Genomic DNA, 16,756 nt, shown 5'->3' with positions numbered 1-16,756 from the left:
CTCAAAATTCTCCAACCCAGGCTTCAGCAGTACATTAACTGTGAACTTCCAGACGTTCAAGCTGGAAATAGAAAAGGCAGAGGAACCAGAGATCAAATTGCCAACATCCGTTGGATCATCGAAAAAGAAAGCCAGTTCCAGAAAAACATCTACTTCTGCTTTATTGACTATGCCAAAACCTTTGACTGTGGATGACATCAAACTGTGGAAATTTCTTAAAGAGATGGGAAAACCAGACCATTCATTGCATTCTTCCTATTGGAAAACTTGTAATCAAAGAAGACAGTGAAATTAGGCAGAGCGAAACATTGAACCAAAACAGGTTCTCAAAGAAGTCCTATATGGGGCTAAAGTGGCCAAAGCTGACATTCCACCTGATCTGTCTTAGGATCAGTTTCTCCTGTGCAGGAAACTCTGAAGCTGGGACCACCCCGCCTTCTTGAAGGTGCATCTAGCAGTCCTTTTCCAGGGTCCTCCCTCAAGACAGGTTGGAAGAGCCATGGATGAGAGCTGAGACCAGTCTTGTATTGGCCACCTCCCAACTGTGTGACTTTAGACAAGTCCTTCCCTTCCCAGAGCTCCTCATGCTACTGGGTATCAGGGGATTAGATAGGGGCCCCTACTGACCCATGTACAGTGCTCAGCCATCTACGGCGTTCTGTGCCCTTCACCTCACATCCCCCTTACAAGTAAGCAGCCATGGAGCAACCTATGTCCTGGGTAGTGTGGTTCCTGTGTGGTCTGAGGACCTGCCTTGTCCACACCTTCCTGTTACTGGTACCTGACAAGGTAACTACAGGGTTGGAGAGTAACTGCTCAGAAACCTTAGAGCAATGTGGCAAAACACTTCTATGTGTATGAAACTAACAAATAAAAACTGGATTTGAGCTTTTGTTTTCTTCATCTTTGGTAATTTATATTGTATTTTGCAAATGGATGGTCCTCTTTGGTATCTCAGTGGTAAAGAATCTGCCTGCTAATGCAGGAGATGAGGGATCAACATTTGGTTAGGAAGATCCCCTGGAGAAGGAAATGGCAACTAAGATCAGTATTTTTGCCTGTGAAATCCCATAGACAAGGAGCCTGATGGGTTACACTTCATGGGATCGCAAAGAGTTGGACAAGACTTACTGCCAAAACATCAAAAGCAATTAAAAATAAATAACATCATGGTAGGTAAGAAAAAAGAAATATTACAAAAATATCAACCTTTAACATGACATATTGAGGTAATATTTCCCACTATTCATGTGAAGTGAAAGTAGCTCAATAGTGTGGACTCTATACAGTCTATGAACTTCTCCAGGCCAGAATACTGGAGTGGGTAGCCTTTCTTGTCTCCAGGGGATCTTCCCAACCCAGGGATTGAACCCAGGTCTCCCACATTGCAGGTGGATTCTTTACCAGCTGAGCCACAAAGGAGGCCCACTAATCGAGGGTAACTACAATAAGAACGTCTGACATTTTTACCACCTTGAGAGGGAGGTGGCCCTTTTAATCCTGCAGCACTGATATTTACTGATAAGACCAGTGCTTGATGCTGTTCTTGTTAATATTCAGGGCCCCTCATGAGAGAAGGAATCTTCCTGCCCATCTATTTCCATCTAGCTCTGGCTAGGGATATAACTTGACAGACGTGGCACAAGTTCAACTTGTAGAAGAAGGAAACACTCAGGTCAGCTCTCTGGTAGGGAGTGAGAAGAAGATATGGAATCTAAAAAAAGTCCATACTTAGCTGATGATTGATACAAACCCTCTCAGGTCTTTTAAAACCATTTCCAAGCATTTATAAAAAGAACAGATGAGGAAGAGCTGGCATTAATTGGACCCTCAGTTTTGGATGAACAATTTTTAGATGAAGATGGGAGGGAATAAGTGTTGTGAGGGGACATTTAGCCAGCCGGTGGGTCAAGTGTGTGGGGGCGTATAACCAGTTGATGCCATTGGTGTTTTCAGAGTATTATTCTGCCAAGATTGAGGACACAGAAGGCAAGGTGAAAGCAGGACACCTGGGCAGACAGGTTTCATCATGGGACCAGAATTCTCGAAAGGTCCTTACCTCTGTTATGAACCTAACCTCTATGAGGAGGTCACTGTTAGTTACATTGAGATACTACACCTGGAGCATCCACCCAGAGCCCAGCACGTAGTAGGTGCTCACTAGCAAGTTGCTCAGGCAGCTGACTCTGCCCTGCTGTGGGGTCACTAAGACAGATGCTCAGTCCATCCTCAGGTATCCACTGTCCTCCTATCTGTTCCATGACTCGCTTCAACTCAAGTACCTTGGAGGCCTCCTCCCTACCTGATGATGAATTCCTAACCCTTGGACAGGACCGTAGTCTCCCAGACACAAGGCAGTGTTTCTCAGGAACCCTGTCTACACTGCCCACTCCCATCTCCATAGATGTTTGCTTCCCAAAGGCCTAAACCTTAGCCTCATGTTTCCTAATCCTCACTTTCACCCTGAATCTTACCAGGAAATCTCATCCAGCTGTGCTCTGACCGCTCCCTCCTCTCTGCCTTGGCTCTCTCACAGCTCCCACGCTCCCACCTCTCTTATCTCCTGACCCTAGCAAAGTTCATTCCACAGGAGAAGGTGAGGCTTGACCAGCCCACGTGATTGCAGACGGATCTGTGCTGACAGATCCACTGTCAACTATCATGTCATTACCATCCACGAGTGTCACCAGGTTAGACCCCAGCAGGTCCTTTGTCCCCTGTGGGTCATGATGACTGAGAACTTGTTCCAGGTCACCAGCTGCCTGATTTCAGGAGGAGACTCCAGCTCTGCCAACCCTGAGGGCCTCTGAGTCTCCACCTGACAGCTCCTGTGTGCCATGGACTGTCAGAGTCAGCCTGCATGTTGGTGGGAGATCTTCCTCTGACGGCAAGTCCCTTCGGGCAGGCTGGGGACACAGAGGGCTGTCAGGTAGCAGGCGCTGTGTAGTATTGGACCCTTGTTGTGCAGCTCCTGGCTCTCTGTATCCATGGGGATGCCGACTGCATAGGAAACATACCACAGTCAGTGCTTAACACATTAAAGCACATCTTTGTTCACATAATAGCCAGTGGGGATAAAACAATTGCAGTTCCTCACTAGGCAGCACCCTCCGAGTTCACGCTCTCTGCTTCCTTTTCGTGCAGCTCAAAGTTGTGGTGAATGAGGGAATCTCCTTCCCTCTGGCCCTGCCAGTCTCTCCCCATCCCCCACCCCCCATCCAGGAGCCCTAAGTCTGATTCTCACCTTGTACTGCGTCCCAGCCAGGCCTGGGATCACAACCATGATTCCTACCTCTGACCTGTGCTCACAACTTTGCCCCACATAGGGCTCTGCTGTGTGGACACCTCAGCCTTTGTTCTCCCAGGAGACTGCTTCCAGCAGCACCCACACCATTAGAGTTGCCTAGTCTAGTCTCTGAGGGCTCATGGGCTATCACTGTGGTAATGCTGGCAAGATGCCTCCAGTGACATCACCTCCAGGTGTCACATCGTCCTATGGAGTGTGAATTGGACTTAGGGACTCGAATCCAACTGAGAGAGTAAGGTAGAATTGATGCCACATGCCTCAGAGGTTAGGTAGTAGAAGGTGTCTGCTGCTCTCTAACACTCTCTTTCTCACCCTCTGTCTCTCCTTCATGACTGGCTTGCTCTGGAGAAGTCTGGTGAGTGGCAACTACCAGGTAATTGACAAGCCCACAAGTAGGGCACTGATCTTCTAACAGAAGCTTTGTGAGTGAGCTTGAGAGTGGGTCCTCCAGCCCAAATCAAGGCTCTGGTTCCCCCACACTAGAACAGGTTGGCTGCCTCCTCATGAATGAACTGAGTGGGAAGCCTTAGTTGCTCCCAATGCCCAGGGTACATAGTTGACCACTCATCCATTAATGCTCATGGCCGGTCACCCCAAGTGAGCCCACAAATTGATTCACTGACTGTGATCAGGAGAGTGAGTTGGGAGGGCAGAATATTGGAATTGAGGAGGGGTGTAGATGTGATATGGCAAAGGAGGTGACATTCATTGGCCAATTTGAGGAGATAAGGTGTCCAAGGAAAAAGATCAGCAAGTCGCAGAACACGGTCGGTGAGAGCAGGAATTCATAGAAGAACCACCCAGCTACCCAGAAAAGTGAAGGCATAATAACTCCATGCTGCCTTCAGACACTAAGGTCTGCAGTGGTTTCTTACCCAAGAAAGGGAAATTGCAGTGGGCAGGAATTTATCTCCTTGGCAAATCTTGCCTTGCTTTCATGGTAACCTGCCACCTCCTCGGTCTTCCCTCGTGGAAACTGTCACTCGCCATCTCAAACCTGTTGCTCTTGATACCCACTTCTCTTAGGAACTGATAGCACCCACCTGATCAGGTCAGAACAGGCCATCATGAGATGTGGAGTATATACTTGACCTGATATCTAATTACACCAACCTACCAACATTCCCTTGTGGCTCAGATGGTAAAGAATACACCTGCAATACAGGAGATCTGAGTTCAATCCCTGGGTTGGTAAGATCCCCTGGAGAAGGAACAGCTACCCACTCCAGTATTCTGGCCTGGAGAAGTTCATGGATAGAGGAATCTGACAGGCTACAGGCCATGGGTCTGAAAGAGTTGGACATGCCTGAGTGACTTTCACTTTCCCACCCTTCCTCACAAGATGCCAAATGGTTCATTATTTCATTAAATCTATTCCACCCCTAAGATTTGAGGTGCACATTGTGATGCTTGTTCCTCTGATAACAAAACGGAGGTTTTGAGGGGATGTGACTTGCACGTGGTCCATGATAAGGTTTCGGTCAGGCTTGGATGCATATTCACCTCCTTGAGATGGCCCACACTCATAGTTATTGGTGTTGTTAGTTTCTGCTGGAAGGAAAGCTATTTTCACACAAAGCTGTTAGGACTCACAGTACTGGCCCTATGCTCCCATCCTGTCCCCTCCCTTATGATGTGTGTCGCTGACCAGCGGCCCAGAATACCTCTCATCAGAGGCATATCCTCGTCTTCTCTGCTTGCAGAAACACAGAACCATTCACTCCTCATGTTCTTTCTCTTCCTGGTCTGCCCTGTGTCTGTACATAGCCTCCCCCTTGTCTCCCACAAAACAGGGCAGAGGTGGTAATTTGGAGCTGACTGGTCAGGGAGGAAGAGGCAATATGCTCTTCTGTGGCCCACTGGATCCACCATGTGGGAAGGGGAAACGTGGCCGCAGGGCTGCAGGGCCAGGCTGGGATTGAATGGGAGGCTTTGATCAGTGTTCCCAGTTGGGAGGTATGGTGGAAGAAGAGAAGAAGGTTGAAACAGAATCCTTCCATTGATAAACTGACATTGATGAACCTCCCTTTTGTGTCAAGCTCAGGGCTGAAGTTACAAAGGATGAGTAGGGGCTTTCTCGTGGAGCTCTCAACTTATGTGACATCAGAGCTGAGGGCAGAGATCACCTTAGTCACTCAGGAAAACAGAGACTCCGAAGAAGGGTGAATAGGTATGCTCATGGTCATTTAGCCAGTGAGAGAGCTGAAGTCTCCTTCCCCACCTCATGGGCCTCTCTGGCTGCCAGCCTGGGCCTCAGACGACTCAGAAACTCAAAGATGCCTGGTTGAATCTGGAGGTCTTACTGGAGGAGCTTGTAGGAGAAATCCTTGGACTTGCTGGTGGCTTCTGTGCTGTCACTGAAGGCAGAGGAAGAAAAACCTGCTCACTGGAGCTGCTCTTTGTCCTGCTTATTGAGTGACAGGATCACAAAGGACACAGACACAGACATCATTCTCTCCCAACCTCTCTCCCATTTCTCAGGTGGGCAGACTTGAAGAGGACCCATTACAGAGGAGGCACAGCTGGAGAGGAAATCACTGATGCCAGAGTCTGGTCTCCCCTCCCAGGAGCCAGCGGTGACCTGGGGCCTGACATGGGGTAGAGCTGCAGGAGTCAGGGAAGGCTCTGGAGATGTGTTCCACCTCCAGGAAGCCTTCTGGGATCACAGCACATCCCGCCATCCACCCCTTATGCCAGCTCTGCATTTTGGAGGAGCCCCTCCTCTGGGTGGCTTTCAGCAGATCTCCAAGTGTTGGTCTCTGGGGACATTGTACTTGAGCTTGTGGGCTTCGAAGAGATTTTCCAGCTCTTTCATGTAGCGCTGGTGAAACCTGTCCACCTCCTCCTGGGAGGGAAGTGGTGTCTTCTGCACCTCGACGGGCTTCCCCACTGCAAGACACAGAGGTGCGTGCTGGCTCAGAGCAGGAACCACTGAATGCATAGGGACCTTGTTGTTTCTACTACAATGATCCTCTCAGCGGGTAAGCACTCTAAATCCGTCCCTTTCCATTCTATTTTGCACCATAGATTCTAAGATGTTACCTCAACTACAAGAGTCTGTATATCAACAGCACAGCCAGCAGGTATGCATGCATTATTTCTTATGTTATCCTAACAATCCTATGAGGATATAGCCTGGTATTATTCCTGTTCTGCAGCTGAGGAAATGAGACCCGGGAAGGTTAAATAACTTGTTCAAGGTCACATAGCCAGGAAAAAATCAGTACCAGGGTATAAGCCCTGGGGATGGGCTCTTAGCCTTAGGGAAAGTTGGATCTGGAGTCTCAGAGGCCATGATTGGAAGAGACTGTGTCTGTGGGAAGAGGTGGATCAGACAGCAGCTGACATGTCTTCTTCTCTTGGGAATGTCCCTGAGGCAGCAGCACTGTGAACATTCATTAGAATATTACCACATAATGCAAACAAAGTTTGGTAGAGGGCCTTGCCTGTATTCCACTAAGAAATGACTGGGTGAGTGGAGATGAACAGCTCTCTTAGTTCTCCCACTAGAACCTAGTTGAAATTCAAGAAGAGAGCCAATAGTCGAAAGACAGTGCTAAGTCTATGGACTAAAGCCCAAGTCCATTATTTACAAGGAAATCCCTTCAGCTCTCCTTCAGAGACTGCTGATTGCTACTTTACACAGGGATCTAACAGAGCTGCCATGGTCTTGTATCCACCTTCGCCAGTTACTGTCATTGGACCCTGTGGTCAGAATTAAACCCTCGTTGTCTTGCATAATAAAAAGGCAAATACTCTTATCAAACCTCAACCTTGTTACCAAAGGCAGGGTGACCTCTTGGAATGCTGGGTGATCTCTCTGTGGATCTAGGTTTGCAATCAATAAAATGGGGATGAGAGTCCTATTCACAAGTTGGGAAAAATAAGCTGCTGCATGTGAGGACTCAACACAGTGTCTGACACACTGCAGTGTCTCAGTAATTAGTAGTGGCTACTGACCTTTGTGTCCCTGTTACTCTTCTCATTCTAGACTGCCTTTCACCGGGTTGCTTACCTGTGTGTCTGTTTCACACACCAGAAAGTGTCCTCCACAATGTCAAGGGTGTACTGAGCCATTTCCCCTTGCAGCACAAGCCCAGGCCTCTTACTCTGTAACACCTCCCCTTCCCAGCCTGGGTCTAGGCTCACCCACAGTGGTGATGGGTTGGTGGTAGGGCATAAGACCAGAGCTGTACTGGAAGACTCCACGGCCATAGAAGAGAGGGATGGAGCCTCTAGTGCTCTTGTGAAGTCGGTCCTGGAACCACTGCAACCAGGAACCCCGAGAGTTCTCAACCTGGTCATATGTGTCATTTTCCCCAAAGGAGAAGATCAGCACCAGAGCTGCCCTAGAGGGAGACAGGAGAGAGGGCATGTGGAGGGGCAAGAAGGCACAAGCTGGTCCCCTAGCCTCCTGAAAGGACCTAGTGATCAGGAACTGGAGCAGAGGACAGAGCCCTGGGACAAAAGTAGAAGACCTCGGGTGTCTCACAGACCTGCCACGGCCTTCCTTTATAACTTCAAGTGGGTCATGGCTCTTCTCAGGGCCAATGACTGGCACTCGGACTTTTTCTGAGTCCATGCTCTCTCTGCTTGCCACAAGATAGGCCGCTGAGTCTGAGATGAAGTGTTGGGACGAGGAAAGGACTTTATTCGGAGTGGATGACCAAGAAGACGGCAGGCTAGTTTCTCCAAATAACCATCCTGAAGGGCCAGGTTGCCAAGTTCTTTATGGATCATAGATTGGGATATAGGTGAGGAAACAAACTGAGAAGACATTTTGATCCTTGCAAATGCCTAATAGAATGGCGAGCCTCAGGCAGAGGAGTGTGTTAGTTTCACTTCCTTACAGTCCTCTACAGGAGGGCAGCTCAGGTTGTCTTCCTTAGGTAGTTGGTGAAAGCTCCAGTGGCGAGGACCCCATGAGGGTGGAAGCCAGTGAGGTGGTTCCGGGAGGGGTCCAGCTCAGCGGTCTTCACCAGCTGTAGGGACAGCAATCTGGTGAACCGGGGCTGCACCTACTTACACCCCACCCCCACTCCGGTCTCCCTGTTGTGTTTCTGTGCTGACCTCCTCTATGTGTCTCCTGGGCCCAAGTGCTATCACACCCCATGTGAGTGTCCTGTGATGAGAGATGGCCTGTCTGAGGGTCCTGTCCCTAGTGCAACCATGGAGCAGAAGAGATGCTCTGGGAGACTATGGAATGAAGAGGGAGAGAACAGACCCACGAATGGATGAGGCCAATGCCCCCTGCCAGGGAAGGAAGATCCCTGCCCAAGGCAGAGGTAGGACTCCTGGGAAGAAGTCTGGAGATAAGCCAATGTCCTATATGAAGGGACACCTTCCTCCGGGCAGAGCCTGTCTAGAAGGAAGGAGCCAGCACAGGAGGGAGTGAGCCTCTTACCAAGTTTTGTGGCATCTGGAGTTCCATCCTGGGTAAAGAGCTGGATCCCTGAGTCCCTGTGACTCAGTGTAAGAGACCCCAGGGTGCTGAAGGTAGAGGTTGGGAGCAGGGGCATCAATTCTCTAGTGATGCCTGCAGGTGTGGGTGGAGAGGGGTCAGGGAGGTGTCCTGTCAAGTCTGCAACACTTCCTGATACCAGGTCACAGCCTGCCCGCAGCAATGCACCCCTGCTCAGGCCTTGGCCTGGGTAGACACTGCTTTCCTGGACAATGAAATCTTACACAGAAACCCAGCTTCTGAACTGATCTTCAGGATGAGAGGGACTCAATTGTCCTCGGGGAAACACTGCCTGATTCTCCAATGTTACCTCTGTGGGAAGCCCACTGGGTGCATTTAGAAAGCTCCAGTGCTCAGAAGTAGTCTCCTAAGCTCTCTAGAAACTCTATCATTAGGCCCTAGCTGGTAGAATCACAGAATAAAGACGTGATGTGGAGTAGCCCGAGCAGAGTTTTTAGGACAAGGAATGTTGCTTGCTTGCCTTCAAGCCAGCAGAAACTGTTGCTGCAACTGACAATGGGCCTTGAAAGGAATTCAGGATGGAGAAAAATAGGATACTGGTCGTAGAGAGTGAGCATGCACATCACAGGAAATATTGCAGTGAGCCCAGATTTTGTATCTTCCCATATGTAGAAAAACATGAAAATCCTTAACTGGAGATATCTGCTTTTTCACTGGCAGTAATCTTTTGATGTTTAGCTACATGGGTTGTTTTGTTTTGTTTTGTGTTTTGCAACAAAGCCCCATAAGTACTGACTTCTCCCTTCCCTTTTAGAGCAGCTCCTCAGAAATTTCTGAGAGGCTATCTCTGAATACAGTCCTCAGAATAACACACCTGACATCTTTAAGCTTGTGCACATCTTTTCAGTAGACAGTAGAGACTCCCTGAACCCCCTATCCACTACCAACCAAAGATCCCTGCAGGGCCTGCTCTGTTAAGTTGAGTGGATAACTTGGAAGTTGTCCTGGGAGGTGACAAGAGTCCAGAAACTGTAAGCCACAGCGCCTCCTGCAGGCCTCAGTCCAGGACAGAGGGATAGTCCAGGACCGGGTGGTGAAAGTGCAAGTCATCCCTCCCTCTGCTGGCTGTTCAGTGGTACTGCCCACCATCTGCAGCTGTTGTTGCCAAGCCCTGCAGGGGCCTACAGTCCTGAACACTCTGCTCATGAAGTCTCGGCAAATCAGGTTCACTTTCCCACAAAGTCAACAGTGTCTTATTTGGGAAATCCTCTGGAGGAGATACCTGGCTACAGGAGAGACAGAACAGACATAGATAAGACAGGCCCAGGGACTCTCGGCAGAGTTTTTCTGCCGGATGTACAAACGACAGCAGTTCCAGGGGTGACAGGCGAGACAGATGCTGTCCTCAGAAGCCCCAGGATCACCTGATATCTCATGGAATCCGCACAACCCAGTGATGTATGTGGCAGCATCTCCACTTTACACATGAAGAAAGTGAAGCTCATATAGCATGTGTAACTCACCTAAGGTCATACCACTGGCACGTTGCAGACCCGTATTAGAACCTATGATGTCCACTCCCAGAAGTGACACCATATACACTTTTGTATCCTGTGTCCAGAGAGGGCCACCTGTCCCTGTCTGGCTTCTCTCTATGTCCTCATTGCCTTCCTCTTCCTAACCCCACTAGATAATCAACCATCACAACTGCTTACATCCAAGGGTTTAGCCTGTCTGGGATTCAGAATGGAGCAAAAGTCAGTTCACTGAAATTCAGGGGCCTGAATCCCTAAGAAGTGATCCTTGGGTCCAGGATCCAGTGTACAAAATGGACATGAGATACCATGAGCCAGGGATCAGAGATTAAGAGATAGGCAGAACAGGAGGAATTAGACTGTTTAGTGGATCCCTGGGGAAACTGAGATTCAGAATGAGCAAATCTCTGTCCAAGGACACACAACATATCAAACACACATGGGCAGGAAACATCCTGAGGGCTCTCTGCTTTGTTTCTAACCTCAAGCTAATGCACACACTTTAAAGCAGTAAAAGAACCTGCTCTATATCCTTGCTCACATCTTCCTACTTCTCAGGGTATCAGTATCATCATCTGATAAAGTGTCAACCACAGCTCGAAAATCTTGTTTTCATTACAGATTCCTTCACCCAAACTTAGACGGTTGAGGGATTTACACCTGTAAGATACATAAGTGCGCTGCACTACATAGCCTGATGGGTTCCTCAAATCCTGTTCATACATCACTTGTCACAGTGGTCTCACCTCACTGAAGTTGGACAACCATAGTCAGACAGAAGCTGATTCTTCCCCTAATAGTGGTAGAATCCTGTCTTCTGCTCCTGGCCCAGTATTCTGCTCACTGCACACAGGGTCAGACATCCCCATGGACACGTGGGGACTATTATCCTGACCATTCCCTAGTCAGCCCCATACTCACCGAGATGGGGAAATAGTCCTTCATGTACTTCCATATGGTCCTGCGCCTTAGGAAAGCACTCTGCCTGCCCCCTTGCCATGGTGTGTCTCGATCCAGGTACCACCAGATCACATACAGGATACTGATCTTCCATTTTGCGAAAAGGAGGTCAATGAAGACTATGCAGCAGATCAAATCTGAGAAGCAAAGCAGTTTTTAGAGGTATGAAGGAACGAGCTCTCCCCATATACCCAGCTCTAGCAGCACTGTCTAGTCCAGCCCTCACCCTAGAAGGAAGAGACCAGCTTCCCAAGGCATCAAGGAGGAGAGAATGCAGTCAACACCACTAATGTCACAGTGAAAGCCTGGATTTGAAACCAGTTGGCCTAATTTCAAATTTCAGTTTGCAGTTTCCCATTGCACCAAATTGCTTACTCATTTGGGTCTTCCCCCTCCACTTTCTTTTCTGTCTGTATTCACCAGATGCTCGATAAATGCCTGATGGAGATGTGACAGGATGAACTCTTTCTGGTATCCATTCTTTAGAACCCCAGAGAAAAGGTATTCCTTCTACCTGGCCCACTTCCACAGGACTCTTTGCCCTGTGGACTGTAGCCCTCCGGGCTCCACTGTTCATGGGATTCTCCAAGCAAAAATCCTGGAGTCAGTTTCCATGCTCTCCTCTAGGGAATCTTCCAGACCCAGGGATCAAACCCACATCTCCTGTGGCTCCTGCATTGCAGGCAGTTTCTTTAGTGCTGAGGCACAGGGGAAGCCCAGTCTGAACAGAAGCAAAATGCATAAATCCAAGTAGGCTGGGGCTCCCAGAGGCTCGCTTCCTGCAGAGCACCTACAGCGTGTCAGGCGCTGGTGTTGTGCAACTGCAGCCGTGGACAACGGACAGGAATTCCTGCCCTCCTGGTGCTGGCTTCAGAGTTGTGTTTGGAGCACTTTTGTCTTTTCAATTTTAACGATAGTAAAATATGTTTAACACACACGAGTCATCGAAATGACACCTTGGTTTTGTTTTTTTTAAGTTTTCATTACAGTATAGTTCTTATACATGTTGTATGAGTTTCAGTTGTGTAGGAAAGTAGACCTGTTAAACTCATACACATATCGACTCTGTTTTTTTTTTCTTAATTCCTTTCCTATACAGATCATCACAGAGCATTGAGTAGAGATCCCTGTGCTATATAGCAGGTTCTTATCGTTATCTATTATATACACAGTAGTGTTATTTGTCAATCCAAATTTCCCATTTAATCCTTCCCCCTTATCCCCTGGTAACCATAGGTTTTTCCTACTTTTGTTTTGTAAATAAGTACATCTGTACCTCTTTTTTGATTCTGCATATAAGTGATATCACGTAATATTTTTTCTTTCTTTGGCTATCTTCACTCAGTTTGACAATGGCTAGGTCCACACATGTTATTGTAAATGGCGTTTTTATATGTTCCTTTTTATGACTGAGTAATATTCCATTGCCTGTATTACTGAATCTTCTTTATGCTTTACTCTAATGGATATTTAGGTGGCTTCCATGTCCTAGCTATTGTAAATGTGCTGTTATGAACATTCGGGAGACTGTATCTTTTCAAACTATGAGCTCATGACAGAGGCCTTATGGAGAACAGTATGGAGATTTCTTATAAAACTATTAGAATACAATAGGACCCAGTAATCCTCCTCCTGGACATATACTCAAAATGATTTTTGACTGTCAATTTGGCAGCATTAAATTAATTCACATTGTTGTGGAAACAATACCAGCCTTCATCTCAGAACTCTTTGCATCTTCATAAACTGAACCTCTGTACCCATGAAACTAGAACTTCCATCCAGGTGGAGAGAATAAAACCAGTTTTTAATAGTGGTTCATTGTGGGGTAGGATTTGGAGGAAATCTTTGACTTTCAGAACACATTTTGTTTCGATGTGTTAAATAGCATGTATTTGTTTTTCAGTCAGAAAAAAGAATTTTAATATGTGGGCATTTCTACTTGATCTGAAAGAACTCCCCCATCTAAACACCTCCCTCACTCTGGCGTCTCCTTTAACGACTGTCAGCAGGCAAAATCCAAACTTGGGTATATTTGCAGTCCCTAAGAAAGGAAACGCCGGCTTTCCCCTCATAACACCAAGAAGGAAGGATGTAAGATCCCACTTTACCGAGACCCAGAGAGGGTATTCAGGTTAGCTAACCTCATACAGAAAGCTAGTAGCATGAGAGGTGCTTTCAATTCTACCATTATGTCCATATCAAGCTCCCAACATTCATTCATTCAACAAGCATTTATCAACACTAACTCTTCTAGGAGATGGAGATGCAGATGAGAACAACACCAGCTATTTGAAAGGAGCTTACCGTCCTGCTCCATCTTCCTTCCAGGTTGAGAGAATAAAACCATTTGTTAATAGGGGTTCGTTGTAGGGTAGGATTTGGGGAAAGTCTACGACTTTTAGAACACACATTTTGTTTCCATGTGTTAAAATAGCATGCATTTGTTTTTCAGTCTGAAAAAAGAATGTAAAACTGTGGGCATTTCTACTTGATCAGAGACTTCCCCATCTAAACATCTCCCTCACTCTCTTATCTCCATCACTCCCTCTTTAACCTCAGATATGCAGATAACACCACCCTGAAGGCAGAAAGTGAAGAACTAAAGAGCTTCTTGATGAAAGTGAAAGAGGAGAGTGAAAAAGTTGACTTAAAGCTCAACATTCAGAAAACTAAGGTCATAGCATCTGGTCCCATCATTTCATGGCAAATAGATGGGGAAACAGTGGATGGCTTTAGTTTGGGGGGCTCTAAAATCACTGTAGATGGTAACTGCAGCCATCAAATTAAAAGATGCTTATTTCTTGTAAGGAAAGTTAAGATCAAGCTAGACAGCAAGTTAAAAGCAGAGACATTACTTTGCCAACAAAGGTTCATCTAGTATAGGCTATAGTTTTTCCAGTAGTCATATATGGATGTGAGAGTTGGATTATAAAGAAATCTGAGCCCCAAAGAATTGATGCCTTTAAACTGCGGTGTTGGAGAAGACTTTTAAGAGTCCCTTAGACTGCAAGGAGATCCAACCAGTCCATCCTAAAGGAAATCAGTCCTCAATATTCATTGGAAGGACTGGTGTTGAAGCTGAAACTCCAATACTTTGGCCACATGATGCGAAGAACTGACTCACTGGAAAAGACCCTGATGATGGGAAAGATTGAAGGAGGGAGGAGAAGGGGGCAATAGAGGATGAGATAGTTGGATGGCATCACCGACTCAATGGACAAGAGTTTGAGTAAACTTCGGGAGTTGGTGATGGACAGGAAGGCCTGGCCTGCTGAAGTCCATGGAGTCACAAATAGTAGGACACGACTGAGTGACTGAACAGAACTACCTTCCTGCGTGAGTGTGTCAATTACAGAGACGAGGAAAGAAACACATTAAACAAGTAACCCACTGGGAAGTATTTGTTGCTGGAGCCTGAGTCCTCAGTAACACGTCCTTGTTGACCTTTCAGGCCACATCTTCGCTCATCCTCAAACAACTGCACTAGGCCATCATGTACCATCTGTTCAGTATATGTGCAATGTTTACTGGCCTCCTGGGAAAACTTACTTTCCTGAAGGCCTGTACATTCTGTTTTGTAGATTCATCTCTTAATATCTTAGGAAAAGAGCCCCTTCTCTCCACCCACTGCCAGCCTCCCTAGTCAAGAGTAAGTAATCTTTTTCAAGCCAAATTTTAAGTATTTCAGACACTGAGGCCACTGTTTCAAGAGGCAACTTGGAGGATATTGCATAGGCAGAGAATCATTTAAAATGCAAACATTTAAAATGAAAAAACCATACTTCACTCATGGGCTGTACAAACACAAAAACAATCAGGGGGCTGGTTTTCACTCATGGGTCTACATGGTGACCCCTGTTATAGACTGAGACCTTGTAATTTATCCAGATCTATATAGCCTTCCTGGGGAAGATCCCTCATGTCCTCTGCCTGCCCCTTATTTGTAGTAAATCTTCAGCTGCCTAAGCCTTCACCAAATTTCAAAAATAAAATTATTAACAGAAACATAAACATAGAAAGAAAACAGTCAAGCAAGAAAATAAATAACACTTTAATCATTCCATAAATTTAAACAATTTTAGTTTGTTCCCAAGAACTATAGATAATATTGAGACTCATCACAGAGCAGTTTTGCAGACACTAAACTCCCAATAGGTGGAAGAAGTTGCTCACCAGCCCATAGACTCAGACCAGAGGATACCAGAAAGTTGATGATGGTGACTCCAAGTTACCTGACCACCAAGCAATCAGATGATTCTCTAGGGGCTGGTCATGCACCCAGCATCTCTACCTCACCCAGTCTCTAGACACTGTTCCCTGGTAATCTAAGAGATCCCAGTCATTTTGAGCCTAAGTTCCCTGGACTCCTTCCTTGGCCCCTGCAATAAAGCCTGCACTATCTTTCACCACAACCCAATGTCAGTATAGGAGCTTTACTGTGTTCCCAGAGGCAGACCCAAATCTGATTTGCTAACAACTGCTCCCCATCATCTTTCTTCCCCAACACACCAACACAGAAGACCCGTAAATTATAGTTTGTCACCCACAGATTGGACTTGTCACTCCTTTACCTAAAACCCTCCTGGGGATCCCCTTTGTCTTTGAGATAAGGGACAAGGTAAAAGCTACTGTTCCTTGCATCAGAGCGGCTGGATGCCCTTTCTCAGCTGCTCTCCTTCTATCTCCAGGCCCAAGGTTACTTGCCTCTTTGTCCGCCTCTGGACACTTGAGGTCCCAGGATGGGTTGCTGGGGCATTGACAGTCAGACACACACTCATGCTGGAAAAGCTCCCCCAAGGCCACGTGAGCAAGATGTCCCTCAGCCCAGATTATCCCCAGAAACTAGGTTCAGCATCCACCTTAGGACCTGTACCTTTCCCCCTTCAATGCACCATGTGCACCTGAAGTGGCAGGTGCCCATGGCCTCCCAAATCCATCTCAGCTTTCCTTACCCAGGGCCAAGTAAGAGAAGATCAACTGCAGGACTGCGAAGACCTGCAGCCTGCGTTCCAGTGGCAAAAACAAAGGTGCAAACTCCACCATGCTGATTCCTCTGCTTCCTCTGGAGGCTTCTCTGAGCTCCAGTGTGGTCTGAGACACCTGCTTGGTTTTGTTGCTGCCAGAGCTTGTTAAGTATTTGTGGGTGGGGTGGGGGGGTGGGAGGGTGATTGGTGTCCAGCCAGCCATAGAGCCTCATTGCATCTACCCTGGCAGGGAACAGTATCCTAGGTGAAATATTTAAAATCAACTTGCCTGGACTAAACTTACTACAGAGGAAGACAAGTGCAGTGGCCACTTCAGACAATACATTATCTGCCAGATCACCTTTGCTCAAATCTTGCCCATTACTTGGCAAATAAAGCAGCGAGTATAGGGCAATCCTGCCCTCTTTACACTTACTCAACTATTTGGCTGCAGTAATTGTCTCCATTCACCTGCCAGGACCATGGTTCCCCTTTACAAATAAGAAGTTCGAGCTCCCATATAAATATCTCTAGACCCCACTATCTATCTCCTCTATCTGGCTGC

General features: G+C 47.1%; 1 protein-coding gene across 1 annotated transcript; it reads right to left on the bottom strand.

Moving 5' to 3' along the window:
* Window positions 1-5,968: 5,968 nt before the first annotated feature.
* On the bottom strand, window positions 5,969-16,446 carry LOC122449326 (2-acylglycerol O-acyltransferase 2-like). The gene is made up of 5 exons (XM_043480847.1): window positions 16,180-16,446; window positions 11,186-11,361; window positions 8,192-8,289; window positions 7,457-7,656; window positions 5,969-6,196 (listed from the first exon to the last, which is right to left on the bottom strand). The coding sequence occupies exons 1-5, from the start codon at window positions 16,412-16,414 to the stop codon at window positions 6,042-6,044; spliced, it is 864 nt and encodes a 287-aa protein (XP_043336782.1). The 5' UTR covers window positions 16,415-16,446; the 3' UTR covers window positions 5,969-6,041.
* Window positions 16,447-16,756: the final 310 nt, after the last annotated feature.

This window comes from Cervus canadensis, chromosome 11 (genome assembly GCF_019320065.1).
Source record: "Cervus canadensis isolate Bull #8, Minnesota chromosome 11, ASM1932006v1, whole genome shotgun sequence".
In the NCBI taxonomy this organism is placed as follows: domain Eukaryota; kingdom Metazoa; phylum Chordata; class Mammalia; order Artiodactyla; family Cervidae; genus Cervus; species Cervus canadensis.
Note: the sequence above shows the minus strand (reverse complement) of the source record. Positions and strands in the feature narration are given on the sequence as shown.

Coding starts and splice junctions, on each gene's coding strand:
- LOC122449326 (XM_043480847.1), bottom strand. CDS start 16,414: ATGGCTGGCTGGACACCAATCACCCTCCCACCCCCCCACCCCACCCAC. Junction 7,657..8,191: donor GCTTTCACCAACTACCTAAG/GAAGACAACCTG, acceptor GTCTCCCTCTAG/GGCAGCTCTGGTGCTGATCT. Junction 6,197..7,456: donor CCAACCCATCACCACTGTGG/GTGAGCCTAGAC, acceptor TGTGTCTTGCAG/TGGGGAAGCCCGTCGAGGTG.